Here is an 18,690-nt window from a genome sequence, read left to right as displayed (position 1 = left end):
TGTAGCCTTGGACCGGGCGGCTGTCCCAGCGGATTCCGATCTTAGGAAAGCTGAGAATATCTTTTTTCCTGAGGAAGTTCGTGAGATCCCCGACGAAGCCACGACTGAAGAGCCTCTCCCAATGAAGGCTTTAGCCTCGGACTCTGTTATGCCTGACGCTGAGGATACGCCACCGGCTGTGAAGGACAAGTTGCCCGAGGACAGTCTTTCAATCAGGGAGGTTGTTGCACAAGCTAAGGAGACTGTTTCGGGGCCACAACCAGCAGATGACCAGCCCGTGCCTGCTCAGGGATCAGATTTAGGAAAGTAGTTTAGGATTTTCTTGTTAGATTTTTCATATTTTGTTCTGTTTAAGGGTTGTAAAAGGATCGCTTTTGGGGATTTCAATGAATGGTATCGTTTCCTTTTATTCTTGTTGTTTTACTTTCTCTTCTATTTTTATCATAAATGGATGTTTATTCTGCCTTTAATTGCTGAAAACCAAGCGTGAATGAACGAATGTGTAAAGAATGATAGTTAATAATTTAGACAGAATTGCTGCGAGGCTAATTTTCGCCCAAGTTTGTGGTCCGAAGAGACATACAGGACTTGGGTTCTGTTTAACACTTAGTGAGAATTGTTGCGAGGTTAATTTCCCCCAAGTCTGTGGTCCGAGGAGCCAAGCAGAACTTGGGTTCTGTTTAACACTTGGCGCAAATCGTTGCGGGGTTAATTTCCCCCAAGTCTGTGGTCCGAGGAGCCATGCAGGACTTGGGTTCTGTTTAACACTTATTGAGAATTGTTGCGAGGTTAATTTCCCCAAAGTCTGTGGTCCGAGGAGCCATGCAGGACTTGGGTTCTGTTTAACACTTATTGCAAATCGTCGCGGGGTTAATTTCCCCCAAGTCTGTGGTCCGAGGAGCCATGCAGGACTTGGGTTCTGTTTAACACTTATTGAGAATTGTTGCGAGGTTAATTTCTCCCAAGTCTGTGGTCCGAGGAGCCATGCAGGACTTGGGTTCTGTTTAACACTTATTGAGAATTGTTGCGAGGTTAATTTCCCCCAAGTCTGTGGTCCGAGGAGCCATGCAGGACTTGGGTTTTGTTTAACACTTTTTGAGAATTGTTGCGAGGTTAATTTCCCCCAAGTCTGTGGTCCGAGGAGCCATGCAGGACTTGGGTTCTGTTTAACACTTATTGCAAATTGTCGCGGGGTTAATTTCCCCCAAGTCTGTGGTCCGAGGAGCCATGCAGGACTTGGGTTCTGTTTAACACTTAACCTAAATAGTTGTATAGTAACATGGCGTCAAGCATGGTGTCTTTCATTAATAACAGTACCTTTTCAGGTTATTTACATTCCACGGACGTGGTACTACATGTTCGTCCAAGTCTTCCAAAAAGTATGCCCCAATGCCGGCTACGGATGTGATACGGTATGGGCCCTCCCAGTTTGGTCCAAGTTTTCCCCATGCAGGGTTCCTCGCGGTGCCCAGGACTTTCCTCAGCACTAGATCCCCGGGCGTCAAGGGCCTTGACTTCACCTTGGCGTCGTAGCCCTGTTTGAGCTTTTACTGATAATAAGCTAGGTGAACCATCGCACTTTCCCTTCTCTCTTCGAGGAGATCCAGGCTTTTTTCCAGAAGGCTGTTGTTAGCAATGGGGTTGAAGGCAGTAGTCCTCTGAGTTGGGAAGTTTATCTCCAGTGGGATGACAGCCTCGGCTCCGTAGGTCATTGAAAAGGGGGTTTCTCCCGTGGACCTGCGAGGCGTGGTGCGGTATGTCCACAAGACATGGGCAAACTCTTCAACCCACCTCCCTTTCGCGTCGTCCAACCTTTTCTTCAGTCCATTCACTATGGTTTTGTTGATGGCTTCCGCCTGTCCATTACCCTGTGGGTAGGCCGGTGTGGAGTATCGGTTGATAATCCCCAGCTCATTGCAATATTCTCTAAAGGCTTTGCTGTCAAATTGGAAGCCGTTGTCCGAGATCAGGGTGTGCGGGGTCCCGAACCTTGTGACAATATTTTTCCAGATAAATTTCTTGACATCGACGTCCCTGATGTTTGCCAGCGCCTCAGCTTCGACCCACTTCGTGAAGTAATCGGTGCCGACAAGAAGAAACTTCTTGTTCCCAGCCGCTTTGAGGAACGGCCCTGGTATGTCTAGGCCCCATTGTGCGAATAGCCAAGGGCTGGAGAATGGGTTAAGTACTCCACTCGGCTGATGTATGTTCGGGGCGAACCTTTGGCATTGGTCGCACTTCTTCACATATTCCAGAGCCTCTTTATGCATGCTCGGCCACCAGTAACCCAGCGTCATGGCCCTGTGGGAGAGGGACCTACCCCCCGTATGGCTTCCACAGATCCCTTCGTGTAACTCTTCCAGTATGAGTTCTGTAGCCTCTGGGTGCACACACAGCAGGTATGGCCCCGAGAATGAGCGTCGATAAAGCTTGGAGTCCTCGAACAGCCAGAATCGAGAAGCTTTCCTCTTGATCTTGTCAGCCTCAACCTTATCGTCCGGCAAGGTGTCATGCTTTAAGAATAACACCAGAGGGTCCATCCAGCTAGGTCTTGCCCCGACGTTATGTACCCGAATTCCGTTAGCCTTCTCTGTTGTTGGGCGGCAGAGATCTTCAACTAAAATAACCCGCGGAAGGGGCTGAGCCGAGGAGGTGGCCAGTGTTGCGAGAGAATCCACATGGGTGTTCCCACTCCTGGGTATATGTGTTAAACGGAAGTCATCGAAATAGGTCTGCAGGTGTTTAGCCCGGGCCAGGTACCCTTGCATCCTTTCATCCTTCGCCTCCAATTCCCCATTTACTTGTCCCACAATGAGTCTCGAGTCCGAGAATATGCTTGCGCATTTTCCACCCAATTTCCGGATCATTGACATCCCCTCCAACAGTGCCTCATACTCGGCTTCGTTATTCTTGGCAGAGAATCCGAGCCTCAGCGACTTCTCTATGGTTATCCCTTCGGGAGAGACTAGGACGAGCCCTACCCCTAAGCCCCTTTGGTTTGCTGCACCATCGATGTGTGCTCCCCACCAATTGTGTTCATGCTGAGAGACCGTGCTGATCAGTTTCCCATTAGCACTTGGTGACCCCAACATTTCCATCCCTTCTATGGTGGGCTCTGCAAATTCAGCTACTAGATTAGCGAGGACTTGACTTTTTATGGCGGTGCGAGGCATGTATCTAATGTCGAAGGCGCCTAGGATTGTTCCCCACTTAGCTATTCTACCTGTGTAGACGGCGCTGCGGAGGACTGATTTCAGTGGAAGTTGAGTTAGCACAACTACTATATGTGCCTGAAAATAGTGGGGGAGCTTCCGCGTGGCTTGTACGACGGCCAATATGACTTTTTCGAGGGGGAGATACCGGGTCTCTGCCTCTTGCAGCGATTTGCTTACGTAATACATGGGTCTCTGCTTGCCGTTGTCTTCTCGAATTAGCACTAAGCTCACCGCATGAGAGGCTACTGCGATGTATGCGAACAAAACCTCGTCGGCATCGGGACTGGACATGATCGGTGGTCGAGCGAGGTATTCCTTGAGCTGTTGGAAAGCTAAAGCACACTCCTCAGTCCACTCGAAGCCCTTCCACTTGTGCAACAGGAGGAAGAAAGGCCTGCATCTGTCCGCTGAGCGGGAGATGAAACGATTTAAAGCAGCTATCATGCCGGTAAGCTTCTGGACCTCTTTGGGATTCCGAGGAGGTTGCAGGTTATGAATAGCTCTTATTTGGTCAGGGTTAACTTCTATTCCCTGGTGGGTCACCATATGGCCCAAAAAATTTCTTGATCCCACTCCAAATGAACACTTGGATGCGTTCAGTCGTAGCTTGTACTTTCTCAAAATTTGAAAGACTTCACCGAGGTCTCTGGTGTGGTCGACCACCAATTTGCTATTTACTACCACGTCGTCTATGTACACTTCAACGGTTTTACCCATCTGCTGTTCAAACATCCTAGTCATCATCCTCTGATAGGTCGACCCGGCATTCTTTAGGCCAAAGGGCATCACCTTATAATGATAGTTTCCAACTGGGGTGACAAAAGCGGTTTTTTCTTGGTCTTCGGCAGCCAGGGATATCTGATGATAGCCCTGGAAAGCGTCCAAAAAACTCATTCGGGGGTGTCCGACGGTCGCATCTACCAATCGGTCTATCCGCGGCATTGGGAAAGGATCCTTCGGGCAGGCCTTGTTTAAGTCCGTGAAGCTTTTCTTCTTTACCACAACTGTGTTTGCTAACCATTCGGGGTAAAATACTTCCTTGATAGCCCCAGCTTTCTTCAATTTTGTGACCTCTTCTCTCACAGCGTCTGCATGTTCTTTTGACGACCGCCGAGGAGGTTGCTTCTTTGGTGTTATGGCCGGGTTAACATTAAGGTGATGGCATATGAGATCTGAGTCAACCCCGGGGGCTTCATAGGGATCCCAGGCGAATACGTCCTCATTCTGTCGAAGAAAATCAATTAGCGCTGACTTCTCCTGTACTAGTAATTCCGAGCCGATCTGAAAAAACCTCTCAGGGTCTGATCTGACAAGTACTTTTTTCAGTTCCTCACAGTTCACCTCCATGGCCGGTCCTCCACTACCCGCAGTTGGGACCGGGATCATTGATTGCTATAAGCCGTTCTCGGCTGAAGTGGAAGGCTCGCTATTTGGCCGTCATGAGATCGCCGACACCATGCATTGTCTAGCCATTCCCTGGTTCCCTATTATTTCTTTGATTTGACCTCCTGACGGATATTTCACTTTTTGGTGCAAGGTTGACGGCACAGCCCCCAGTGCATGAAGCCATGGTCAGGCCACAATAGCTGTGTAGGGGGAATATGCATCTACGACAATGAAGTTCACTTCTACCACATCTGAGTCTGTTTGCACAAGCAGCCTAATCATGCCTTTCGGGATGACAATTTTTCCTTCAAAGCTGACCAGGGGGGAATCGTATGGCAACAGGTCTTCCTGCTTCAAGTTCAGCCCCTTATACAAATCGGGGTACATTACCTCCACGGCGCTGCCTTGATCAACTAACAGCCTTTTCACGTCATAACCTCCTATTCTGAGCGTGACAACTAGGGCATCGTCGTGGGGTTGAATAGTTCCTTGCTTGTCTTCCTCTGTGAACCCGATTAATGGCGTGGCACTCACTTTGGCTCTCTTGGATTCCCTTTCGTCTGGCTTCGACTGGAACCTGCCCACTGACATTACTCTGAAAGGGCCTGGACCGGTCCTTCCAGGTGCGTCAAGAATGACATTTATTGTGCCAATGGGTGGCCTAAACGTGTCTTGTCTGGTCTCGACATTTGACTGTTCAGGGCGGTGCAATAGATGCCTCAACTTTCCTTCTCGGACAAGCCGATCCAAATGGTTTTTCAGATTCCTACAATCGTCGGTGGTGTGACCTAGCTCCTGGTGGTACGTGCAGTACAGATTCTGATTGCGTTTTAAGGGGTCGCCCGCCATCCTGTTCGGCCACTGAAAGAAGGGTTCGCACTTCACCTTCTCCAGGATCTTGTGCAATGGTTCTCGGAACACAACATGGACCACCTGAGCCCCAGTAGGTCCGGACTGTTCCACGTAATCTCTTCTCGGCCTGTTACTGCTGCTAAAGCGGTCCGACCTGAAGTCCCTCCTCTCCTGAGGGACAACCCTTGCTTTACCCTTCCCCATCTGCTTGTCCTCCTCGACCCTTTTGTACTTGTCTATTCTGTCCATGAGTTGTCGCACACTGGTGATTGGCTTCCCAGTGAGGGACTTTCTTAAGCCATGCTCTGTCGGCAGGCCCCTTTTGAATGTACTAATGGCGACGTCATCGTAGTTTCATTCTATCTCGTTGTACATTTCCCAGTATCTGTCCGAGTAGGCCTTCAGCGTTTCTCCTTCCTGCATAGACAAGGATAAGAGGGAATCGAGGGGCCGAGGGACTCTAGTGCTGGTGATGAAGCGGGAACCAAAAGCCTGCGTCAGCTGTTTAAAGGAATCTATGGAATTCGGCTGGAGAGCATCAAACCATCTCATCGCCATAGGTCCCAAGCTGGATGGAAACACCTTACACATTAGCGCCTCATCCCTGGAGTGGACGGCCATCCTCTGGTTGAATTGGCTTACATGTTCCACTAGGTCAGTCCGACCATTGTATATGGCAAACGTCGGTTGATTAAACCGCCGAGGAAGCACTGCCCTCTCTATCCTATGCGTGAATGGCGACTAGGAGATGTGATCCAGGGCCTTGCTCATGGAATCATTAATCAGGCCTTGGTAAGACGGGCTTTTGTGGCCGCGTTTGCGAGGCCGCTCTTTCACATAGGAAAAAGTCTCGCTCGGAGGGGTTCTTGACCTTCGCCTGTATTCGCCATCCTTATCACTGCTAGTGTCCAAGCCAGGTGAAGGACATTTTCGCCGTGCTCGACGCAGCTTCTTCTTCAAATCATCAATCTCTTGCTGTAGAGTCTTTCACTCGTTCTGCTTATGGGATGCATGATCTTTCCCTTTTGAGCGGCTCCTACTCGTGTGAGAGGTGTTCACACTGCCCTCTCGTTGATTATCTTGGTCCTTCCCTCGTTCGAGATTTAAAAAGTTGTCCTGTCGTTGAGATTCTGCACGTCCGGTTTGGCGCGGACCTGATCCTTCCATCTCTTACTGTTTCACTTGTCGAGACACAAGTTCTCCCCACAGACGGCGCCAATTGTAGGGGGCGGTTTCTGGGGCCCAGGCCCAGCAAATGAGTAGTTTTGGCCCAAAAGTCCCCAGACAATGAATTTGTAGAGAGTGGGTTACAAAGCTAGGACTAGACGAAGTGAACGTCAGTTAGATGTACGCCATGCAATACGTTGAACGTGAGAATATCTCATTTACGTTTGATAAGATATCGGTCCGAGAAGACGTATAAGTGCACCTCTTGCTCTGTTTACAGACTATAGAATTCTTTAACCTTTCTCTCTCTCTTTTTTCTTAATTCTTCGATCCCCTCTTCATGGGGATCTCCTTCTCTTATATAGCCTCCTTGAATTGATAAGAACCTTACACTTGTTAGCCATCTGGACCTCCACTTGAGTGCCTGTCCCATCGGACATCTCCTTTATCCTTCTGTGGTTGCACTGGCCAATATAACACTGTTCGCCTGTCTTCTCCACATTAATGCGGCTGAAAAGGTAGCTTTCTTGCATTTAATGCGGCAGTTGTGGCTTCTCCCTGATGTCTTACATTTTCCTCTTTCCTGCTGCGTAAGGCTCACCCTCCTACCCACGTTCGCCTGGATGGGTTCTTCACTGTGAAGGGGACGCTTACTGGGCCCATATTTGCGTGTCCGAGGAGGCCTTCCTCCTCGGACGTCTTCTAAAATGAACCAGGCTCAACAGGGTTGGGCCAGAAGTCACTTGGGCCCTTATTCCCCGTTGGGTCATGGTTGGGCTTCGTGTGGGTTCCCAGGCCCACTGTTAGTTTTGGGAATTTCACCCCTACAACTACATATTTTGAAAATGTAACCATTATATTGCATATTTTTTATGTTCCTAATATGAATATCAAATTTCGTGTCAATCGGATATTATTTTACTATTCGATCCTTATATTTATTTATTTTTATACATCATTTTAAATTACAAAAACTTGAAATTTAAACATTTAATTGATGAAACAACTATTGATTTTTGATATTCTTGAAATTTTGCAAGATATAAGAAAAAAAATATAAGGATAAAGTTTGGCTATAAACTTATTGAAAGAATTAACATGGTAAGATATTTTGAAAATATAATCGTTGGATTGCATATTTTTTATGTTCTTCACACATATGCTAAATTTTGTGCTAATCGAATGTTATTTACTATTTGGTCCATAAATTTTTTTATGCAAAATTTTAGACTACAAAAAATTGAAATTTGAACATTTGATTGTTGACATAGCTATTGTTCTTTGATTTTCTGGAAATTTAGCAAGCATGATGGATATAAGAAGAAAATATAGTCTAATGGTAGATTTGTCAAAATTCAAATCTAATTAAAAGATATTGAGTGTAGTTGTAGCTTTTGGCTACAATCAAGTTTGTTGCAAAGTTTTGTCCAAAATACACTACAAAAAACTGGTTCTACAGCTGCGTTTAAAACCACCACCACAGAAGACCTACAACAACGCTTTTAGAAATTGCTACAATAGGTTGACCTATTACGTCAGTTTAACCTATTGTGGTTATGAAACTGCCACAAAAGATAGAGCTATTACGATGTAAATGTTCAATAAGTGTATAAAACACTATGAATGTTTAGACCCCCAATTTCCAAATTATCAATTCAAACTTATTATCAAACAATTAATGTGCGGAATATGAACATAAGCATATAACAAAATTGATAAACAATTTCAACCAAATAAAATCACATCTACAATAGAAATTAAATGGCAAAGATTAAGGGAAGAAAGATGCAAACATAAGGACAACACAACGATGTGTTATCGAAGAGGAAACCGAAACTCTCGGCGTAAAACCTCTTTGCCACCCTCCAAGCGGTAAATAATCCATTAAGGAATGTAGTTGGGATACATGAATAGCAGAAGACCCTCCAAGCCTAATCTACCTAGTGTACCTAAGCCCTCCAAGCTACTACTCCAATGAGGTTACGCCGAACCTATTTCTTCTTTAGCTTATCGAATTCCGCTATAGCCCATAGCATCAACCAATATGAAATTGGTCAATTCCTAACTGCTTCCCAAACACCAAATGGCATTCTCACAGATGTGGGTATGGTGAGAAAATGTTTTGGTGATGTACCTCTCAAGGATGTAACAATGGAGATGGTGAGAGTAGAGGAATTTGAAGAGTCACTATGTGAAGATTGAGGATGAGTCAATCTTGTTTTTCTCTCAAAATTTTCTCTAGAAGCTCTACTCATTTCGTGGGTATAAGGGGTATATATACTAGGGTGAGAGTGGAATGCGAAGAGTTAGTTTTTTCAAAACAGAGCTGGCTGGCGGCTTGGCCTCACGACTTGACTGAGCCACGAGTTCCAACCGCGAGGTAATTGAATGGTCAGACTGGAGTTTTTGTCCTGTAGTGCTACAGCTGACATGACGGTTCAACTTCTCTGCATGCTTGGCACGTGTGCAACTTCTGGTGGTTTGCAAGTCGCGAGCTACCCACAAGATCCAGTCGTAAGTCCCTACTTCTTTGCACAATCTTAAGCATTTTTTCACACTCTCTCACATACTACCCTTACATGATTCCCACATAAATACAGGTTACTAATTGCTAAAATACAAGCAAATTTGGCACGAAATAAAGCCAACAAGATGGTTGATAAAATTCAACCTTACAATCTCCCCTTTTGGCTATTTCGTGAGAAAATCCTAAAACAAACTCTAGACTTAACATGTGAGTTGGAAACAGTTGAACAAAACTCACTCACACCTAACTTTAGAATTTGTGTGGCTCTTGAATCATATGACTAAGTATCTCTTGAAACACAACAACACAATATGATCATTGTATGTAGAAAAACTTGTAATGCATATGAGGCAAGCACAATGCGATCAAGCAAAATGGAATAAAGTAATAAACCATGACTTGACCATACAAGCAATCACTATAAAATAGTGACCACAATGCTCATTCACACTTGGAATGAACATCCGGACATACAATTTAATAAGTTTAATGCAAATCACTTGCATGTCCAACACTCAACCAATGCACAATATATGAAGTGTATGCATCTAGGAACAAGATCCTATTAGGGCACAAGAGTGAGAGTACTTAAAGAAAATGCATAACATTTAGCTAGAAGTACTAGACTACAAAGCATAAAGGCTGCATAAGTATGGTACAAACCATAAAAGCCTATAAACTACATGGAAACAACCCCTAAAAGCTTACAAAAGCAACATGGGTACAAATATAAAATATTTTAAATAAACTAAAAGTGCTTAAAGTTTTTCCCCCTCAAAATGATGAGAAGCTGTGATGCACTTGGAACGTATATACCTGTAACCTGAAACACTTACACAAAACACATTAGACCCTCAAGGTAAAGCAGGTAATAAAAGGACAAGTATAATGTAACAAGTAAATTACGATCAAGTAAACATGACATAGAACATATGAGCAACTTGATCAAACACCAAAACAATCATATAGAAATGACAGACAAAACAAAGTTTTCTTATTAACTTACTGTCTTCTCCCCCTTGGTATATGTATCTCCCCTATGGAATATCTCTCCCCCTACAAACGTGTACAAGAAATAGAATTTCTCCCCCTAAGAGTGTGCATAAAAGTCATATAGAAATGACAAAAACTCTCTGGTATATTCTCTAGAGTATACTCTCCCCCTTTTTGTCACAAATAGATAATGAGTCAAGGAGAAACGAGGACAAGAGATGAAGGAACAAACAATGATAATGATGCATGAGGGGTGTGAGATGAATGAGAAAATGAAACTCAAACAAAAGACAAAACAAAATACTATAAAGCATAAAGTAAACATGACATGCTAGGATGAGGAAACAAGATATAAATCAATGCATGACAAGGGTAGTAAAGGTGTGTGCAAGAGGTGGTTATGTGCAATGCATGAACAATGCATGAAAAATGCACATATGGGGCAAGGTGTGTAAAATTCACAACCAAAAAACTAAACATGTTTCTAATGAGGAAACATGAAAAACCCCAAAGTTTGGTACTCATCGGAGTCTAAACAAGTGAGAAAAATGCCTAAGAGACATTTTATTAAACACCTAACGTGCACACTATGAACAACAATGTAAAACAATGCATGAATATCATGAAATCTTGCCTAAATACATGTTCTAAAAGGGGTTCAAACGAAGAAAACAATGAACATTCACAAAAGTTCGAGGGAAAAACCCAAACATTTTAAAAACTGACAAATTTGTGCAAAACACGCGATTTTCGCGACTGAATCAAGTCGCATGCAAGTCGTATACTCTCCCCCTTTTTGTCACAAGCCGCCGAAACACTTAAAAGCAAGAATTTTGAAAAAAATTTCAAGTGTTTTTCGCAACTGGAAGGTCTACCCGTGAGGAAGTCGCGAGGTAAGCCGCGAAAATCACTATGTACCCCTCACGACTGGACTTTCCACCTGTGAACAAGTCGCCATACTGAGCCGCGAGAAACATAAAAAACCAAATTTTGAAAAATATTCTAAGTATTTTTTGCGACTGGGACATTGACTCATCAGTGTGTCGTGAAAAATCTTTGTGTGGGCTTACGACTAAGGCATGCGACTAGATCAACTTGCGACACTGAGTTGCCAGAACAGGGCAGCACTATTTTTAAAGATTTTGACAATTTTTGCAAAAACAAAATACTTTCAAAAAATATCTAAAACACTCAAAAATCTTTTTGTGTTTAATCAACAAAGATTGAGCATATGAAAACACATTTAATCAAGTACAAAAGCTTTTCATTTGGTTTCATATACATCATATCATTTGATCTTTTTGAATCAATACATCTCATTGTGAGATCGATGCCCAAAATTTTTTATATTTCAATTTGATGAGTTAGCCTTTGGCTCTTTGGGCATCATATAATTTTCATAAACGTCACTTTCCCTTTTTCCTGGTCAAATACTAGTATGTGCGACAGGCTTTTGCAGCTCAATATCTCTTTTTATTTGGAGATTTACATTTGGTGAGCTCTTTTAAGCAAATACGATAAAATAAATGAGTGAGAAAATATATAAGCACAAGTCTATGCATGTTTCAAGATCAACAAAACCATTCACTAATCAGTCATGACAAGTTTGAAGATCTATTTACAACAATCACATAGATGTCAAGATTTCTTTCACAATAATATAAGTGCATAGGATATAAGTTATGCTCGTAAATGCACAAAGTCATTAGCACAAAGGTACAAGGCAAAACATGCTTGTGACAAAACTCTACAATGTCGATCAAATTTTTGGATTTTCTACTTTTTATGTGTTTTTGGATTTTTACACACACAAAAACAAAAGCATAAAAGTAAGATCAAATGTAAAAACAATCAAAACAATGCATATAACGAGATGCATGATGCACAAATGCATGACAATGAAGCATTTAATGCATAAAGGGTCCTACAAAAATCGAAAGAATTAAATCAAGGACCAAAAGAGCAAAAACTCAACCATAGGAACCCTTCCTCATCCAAATGGAATGATTGTTTGGAATGAGTGCCTCATAAAAAGTGAGACGAGGGTTAGAAGAATGAGAACTGGAGATGCACATAGATAAGGAGTTAAACACTTTCTTTAACAACATGTTATTTTTACTTAAATCCGGTTTACCCTTTTTAGCATAACTTCCATGAAGCTCAAGTTTCTTTTTTCTTTTGATTCTTTTAAGAGAATGAAACTTAGAGCATTGAGGTCTTAGATAACCCAAGGCACTACAATGGTGACAAACAATGCGTTTAGGTCCACTAGGCCTTTTGGGAAGGGATCTAGCAACATGGTTTTGTTCTCTCTTCAACTTGGAGCATTGAGGTCATATGTGACCGATCACACCGCAATGGTGGCAAGTTTGAACAAATTTAGATCCATTCAAAACCTTAGGTTAAGACCTAAATGGAGGTTTTGACTTAACACCATAGGTGAGAATCATTTTGGGGCAGTAATTTTCAAGGTGGTTGGTGCAGTTATCGCAAGAATGACATGCACCAACCATGCAGCCAACGCTAACCTTGTCTCCAACTTTGAACTTTTGTACTCCGCTGCCCACCTCAGTCACTACCCCCACAATCTCATGCCTGCATTAATTATCCAGTTCAATTCACATGATTTCAATATGAGATACTAACATGTAATGGACAAATAGCGTGTAAATTTTGGCAAATTAAGTGTTGAAATAAATTGCTTAGAAATTACACCTTCTAATTATTATTTGTTTATATTTTTCTCCCTATAGTTCGAATTTTTCAAATTTTAGTCTTTTAACTTACAAATTTGTTTTCAATGTATAGTCCTACTCCTTTCGTCAATCTCTATCCAGGGTATGCTGTTAAACTACATTTATTTTAATAGCATAATTACGTTATTTATGGGTTTTAATTGTGCGATATGGCTGGAATAACTACATTGAATGCATACATAAGTTGAAACATTAAAATGAAATAAAAATATTAAAGAAAAAAAATAAAAACATTTCAAATTTAGAGAATGTAATTTGTAATTTAACAACTAATAATAATAACAACTCATAAACCAAAATAATTAACAAATTGAACCAAACATCATCAAATCGTTATTTATATTTTCGGAAAACAATTTTTCTGTACTCGCGGGGTTCTATCTATATATAGAATTGAGCACTATAACTAAATTTGCAAAAGTCTTAAACAACATAAAATAGGAAAAAAAATTCTTTCACACTGCGTTTTTATAATCTGAAAACCAGAGTTACGTTTTCAGGTTATAAAAATGATGTGAAAAAAATTACTGCCCAGAACAAATATATCATGCTCTAGAAAACCGATATGTATTGTTGAATAGTATCTTTTAGGTTCCTCAATCCATAGATATAGACAACAAGGAGCACATTATTCTCCAACTTAAACAAAAAAAAAAATACCAATATAAACAATATAATAATACCATGGAATTTTGAATATTGTAATATATAGAATATTATGTGTAAGACAACACGTTTCTTTATAAAAAGGAAAAGATGGTAGTGATAATAAGGGTATGACTCCTAAGAAATTAACATTCACATACCCTGGGATAATTGGATAGGTGGACATGCCCCATTCGTTCTTGACCATGTGGAGGTCCGAGTGACATATCCCACAATAAAGAACTTTGAATGTTACATCCTTCTCTCCTGTTGCCCTACAGACATGCCATACTATTTCATACTTAGCACAAACCAACAATTAGGAACCATAAAAAATAATTTTTTTTTAAAAAATGGTAGAGGATGGATCATTGTCGATACTAGTTTGAGCAATAGCTATGATTAATTGATCAAATAAATGCATTCTTATTTTGTTAAATAAAAATAAAATAACGAAACGGTCAAATAAAATGAAATGAAAATACAATAAAACCATGCTTGTGACAAAACTCTACAATGTCGATCAAATTTTTGGATTTTCTACTTTTTATGTGTTTTTGGATTTTTACACACACAAAAACAAAAGCATAAAAGTAAGATCAAATGTAAAAATAATCAAAACAATGCATATAACGAGATGCATGATGCACAAATGCATGACAATGAAGCATTTAATGCATGAAGGGTCCTACAAAAATCGAAAGAATTAAATCAAGGACCAAAAGAGCAAAAACTCAACCATAGGAACCCTTCCTCGTCCAAATGGAATGATTGTTTGGAATGAGTGCCTCATGAAAAGTGAGACGAGGGTTGGAAGAATGAGAACTGGAGATGCACATAGATAAGGAGTTAAACACTTTCTTTAACAACATGTTATTTTTACTTAAATCCGGTTTACCCTTTTTAGCATAATTTCCATGAAGCTCAAGTTTCTTTTTTCTTTTGATTCTTTTAAGAGAATGAAACTTAGAGCATTGAGGTCTTAGATGACCCAAGGCACTACAATGGTGACAAACAATGCGTTTAGGTCCACTAGACCTTTTGGGAAGGGATCTAGCAACATGGTTTTGTTCTCTCTTCAACTTGGAGCATTGAGGTCTTATGTGACTGATCACACCGCAATGGTGGCAAGTTTGAACAAACTTAGATCCATTCAAAACCTTAGGTTAAGACCTAAACGGAGGCTTTGACTTAACAGCTTTTCTCTCTTCCTTTTGATTTCTTTTATATGGTGGAATGTATATCGATTTTTCCTTTGAGGTAAAACACATAATAGGCACAAAATCGAGTACCACAACATGGTTGCAACAAATATTTTTATCATTTTTAACAATAGGTTCAGCAATCAAACACTTGGCATGCATCTTAAGAGATTCATTTTCACATTTTAACTCATCAACAAGTTTGTTAGACATACTCTTTCAACTTTTCAAGAGAATTTTCAGCAAGTTTCTTATATTTCTCAACCAATTTGTTGGATTCATTGAACCTAGCAATCAAATCATCATTTTCACAAAATAACTTGCTCAAATCTTTATGAAATTTCTTAGCCTTTTTCTTGAAGAGTTTGATGTTAGGTATATCAACAACACCTAAAGATTCATGTAACATAGCATCACAATCATGAGGATCATCACTCATAGAGACATTTTCACAAAAATGTAGCATGTTACATTCATCAACATCCAAAACATCCATAGAAGCATACAAAGCATTATCCATGACAAAACACACAAGGGGTCAAGGATCACACTTAGGTATTTAAACCACAATAAGTGTACCCGCTCTAATAACAATTGAATGTTCAATAAGTGTATAAAACACTATGAATGTTTAGACCTCCAATTTCCAAATTATCAATTCAAGCTTATTATCAAACAATTAATGTGCGGAATATGAACATAAGCATATAACAGAATTGATAAACAATCTCAACCAAATAAAATCACATCCACAACAGAAATTAAATGGCAAAGATTAAGGGAAGAGAGATGCAAACACAAGGACAACACAACGATGTGTTATTGAAGAGGAAACTGAAGCCCTTGGTGTAATATCTCTCTGCCGCCTTCCAAGCGGTAAATAATCCACTAAAGAATGTAGTTGGGATGCATGAACAACAGAAGACCCTCCAAGTCTAATCTACCCAGTGTACCTAAGCCTTCCAAGTTACTACTCCAACGAGGTTACGTCGAACCTATTTCTTCTTTAGCTTACCGGATTCTGCTATAGCTCATAGCATCAACCAATATGAAATTAGTCCCTTCCTAACTGCTTCCCAAACACCAAATGGTCTTCTTATAGATGTGGGTATGGTGAGAAAAGGTTTTGGTAATGTATCTCTCAAGGATGTAACAATGGAGAGGGTGAGAGTAAAGGAATTTGAAGAGTCACCATGTGAAGATTGGGGATGAGTCAATCTTTTTTTTCTCTAGGGTATTTCTCTCAAAATTCTCTCTAGAAGCTCTACTCATTTCGTGGGTATAAGGGGTATATATACTAGGGTGAGAGTGGAATGCGAAGAGTCAATTTTTTCAAAACAGAGCTGGCTAGCGGCTTGGCTTTGCGACTTGACTAAGCCGCAAGTTCCAGCTACGAGCCTGCGAGGTAACTGAATGGCCAGATTGGACTTTTTGTCTTGTAGTGCTACAGCTGGCATGATGGTTCAGCTTCTCTGCATGCTTGGCATGTGTGTAACTTCTGGCGACTTACAAGCCACGAGCTATCCGCGAGATCCAGTTGTGAGTCCCTACTTTTTTGCATAATCTTGAGTATTTCTTCACACTCTCTCACACACTAACCTTACATGATTCCCACCTAAATACAGGGTTACTAATTGCTAAAATACAAACAAATTTGGTATGGAATAAAGCCAACAGGATGGTTGATAAAATTCAACCTTACACGATGTTTTACAACCACCGCTATAGGTTTGAAATTAGTATTTTTATTTTTATTTTTTTGTTTTTAAAAAGCGCTGGTATAGGGTTTGAAACTGCTAATGAAGGATATCCCAACACTTCTAAAAAAGCGCCGGGATAGAGTTTCAAAACAGCTGGGACCTATACCTGCGGTTTTAAAACTGCCGGTGTAGGTTCGCAAGACCTATTGTTGCACTCGTTGGGCAATGCTATGAAGTGCCGGGGAAAAAAAAAATGCCGGAATAGGCCATTTGGGTCTATACCCACGGTTTTTGGGAATATAGCTGCGATTTAAAAATGCTGATATAGCCCCAATTTTTTGTAGTGATATAATCCAATGGTGAATTTATTAAAATTCACATATAATAAAAAGATGTTAAGTAGAGTTATAGCTTTACATTACATCCAAGCTTATAGCCAAATTTTGCTAAATGTATCATTATATTCCGGTATCCTTAATTCTCTCCATCAATATAAATGCATATGAGTTTATTTTTGGAATTTGTATTTTTTGCTAATGAGATTTACTTATATACTTTTATAAACCTATACTTTAAATGCTCCGAAAATTAATGACTTATATATGACAAAAATTCAACATTAAAAAAATAAATGAGGCCTCTTTTTTCTTATTCAAAAAGAAGAAAAAGAAGAGATAATAATAAATTAGTGAGTATTTATACTTAAAAATAAATAAATGGGTATTTACCTAGAATTTATTTAAATTTTAAAATTTTTACATTAAAAAATAGAGGGGGGAGGGGCATAGCTAATTAATATTTCAATGTCATATCAAGCCGAAGAAATGTTATAAAGTTATATGACTACTGTGGGTGCTCGAGGACCGAGGAAAAAATTGAAGAGTTGCAGTACTGATGTGGAGATATCATGTGCCCGAAGAGGAAATTTGCCTGAGGAGAGGAGGGGATGAGACAAAGGACTTTGAGGCGTTCTAGGTGGGAAGAATGGTCTGAAGAGAGAGAATCAATGAAAATATGGGAAGTTTCCAGTTTGGAGTAGCCTGTTGCCGTCGCATTAAATGGTCGGCAATAGTTTTATCAGTTGCATTGATGAGGAAGTGACTTGAACAGTGTAAGTCACAGCTAAACAAACTCCTTCTACCACCTTCTTGAGATGTAAAAAGAGACAAGTGTCATAAGGAGAGATTTGTTAGGTAAAAATGGGAGGTCAAGATGTGAAGAAGGGAGGAGTATATAAAAAAGATAGTGTTTTCAGAGAAAAATGGAGGCAGACACAAGTATCAAAAAAAGAAAAAGAAACAAGAAGAATATTGAGGGAAGAGAGAGAAAAGTGCAACTTTCTGTATAACATTGCCCTCCTTGGGCAAGCTTGTGTGGAGACATTTGCTCATCTATTCTATAACATCAGCCCTTTCTTCCTTATTTTTATCCTTGGGCAGAGCCCTTTCTTATTGTTTGTTTCCTTCTCTTACAAATTTTATTGATTTGGGCAAAGGTTGAACAGTACAACTCACTGTCCTAAGTGGCTTGGGCCGCCAACTTATTTGGTCCTTACAACTGCAATAGTTTGAGTATTTGGTTATTTTTCTAATGTTAATTTATGTTTTTTTTTTTTTTTTTTTTTTTGAGAAACAATCTTAATTTATGTTTATACTAATATTATGCATGTGCGATGCACGACTTAATTAAAAAGATATATGTAAAAAATTAAAACTATATTAATAATTAGTAAGCCACATGATAAAACCCATTAATATTATGACATATAATACATATAAACATATATTAAGTCACTTTATATAAACATGGTCTATAATATATAAATTCTACCTATTAAAACATAAAATAATGATATATAATCAAAATAAATATTATTTGAAACTCTTGCTATTCTAATTTTAAGTGAAGTAAAATTTTAAATTTTTTATAATTTAGGAAATATATATTTATTTATAGTAAATTCTTGGTAAAAAAGTTTGATTTACGATAATTATTTTAATAATTAATGAGAGTGTAAACTATTTTTATGCATATAGTAGTATGACCTAGTATTATAATTGTATATCAAGAGTATTGAATAATTACTTAAAATGAACTATATCAATGACACCTATAACCAAAATACTTTATTTTGAAGTGAAAATTTTGAAAAAAGAAATAAGCATTTCGAGGAGATAGAACACATCATTAGAGGCTTATGAGCACTATTTTCTTGATCCATCATGTAAGCAAAGAAGGAATAAGTGA

General features: G+C 39.9%; 1 protein-coding gene across 1 annotated transcript in view; it reads right to left on the bottom strand.

Annotated features, from left to right (window-relative positions):
• LOC126733029 (probable mannitol dehydrogenase) overlaps positions 1-18,690 on the bottom strand; it is a 48,035-nt gene that overhangs the window by 8,904 nt on the left and 20,441 nt on the right. The window contains exon 2 of the mRNA XM_050436144.1: positions 13,703-13,816. Coding sequence (XP_050292101.1) covers positions 13,703-13,749 — 47 coding nt within the window. The 5' untranslated portion in view covers positions 13,750-13,816. The remainder of the gene's footprint in view (positions 1-13,702; positions 13,817-18,690) is intronic.

This window comes from Quercus robur, chromosome 6 (genome assembly GCF_932294415.1).
Source record: "Quercus robur chromosome 6, dhQueRobu3.1, whole genome shotgun sequence".
In the NCBI taxonomy this organism is placed as follows: Eukaryota; Viridiplantae; Streptophyta; class Magnoliopsida; order Fagales; family Fagaceae; genus Quercus; species Quercus robur.
The sequence above is the reverse complement of the archived record's forward strand: the minus strand, read 5'-3'. Positions and strand labels throughout refer to the sequence as shown.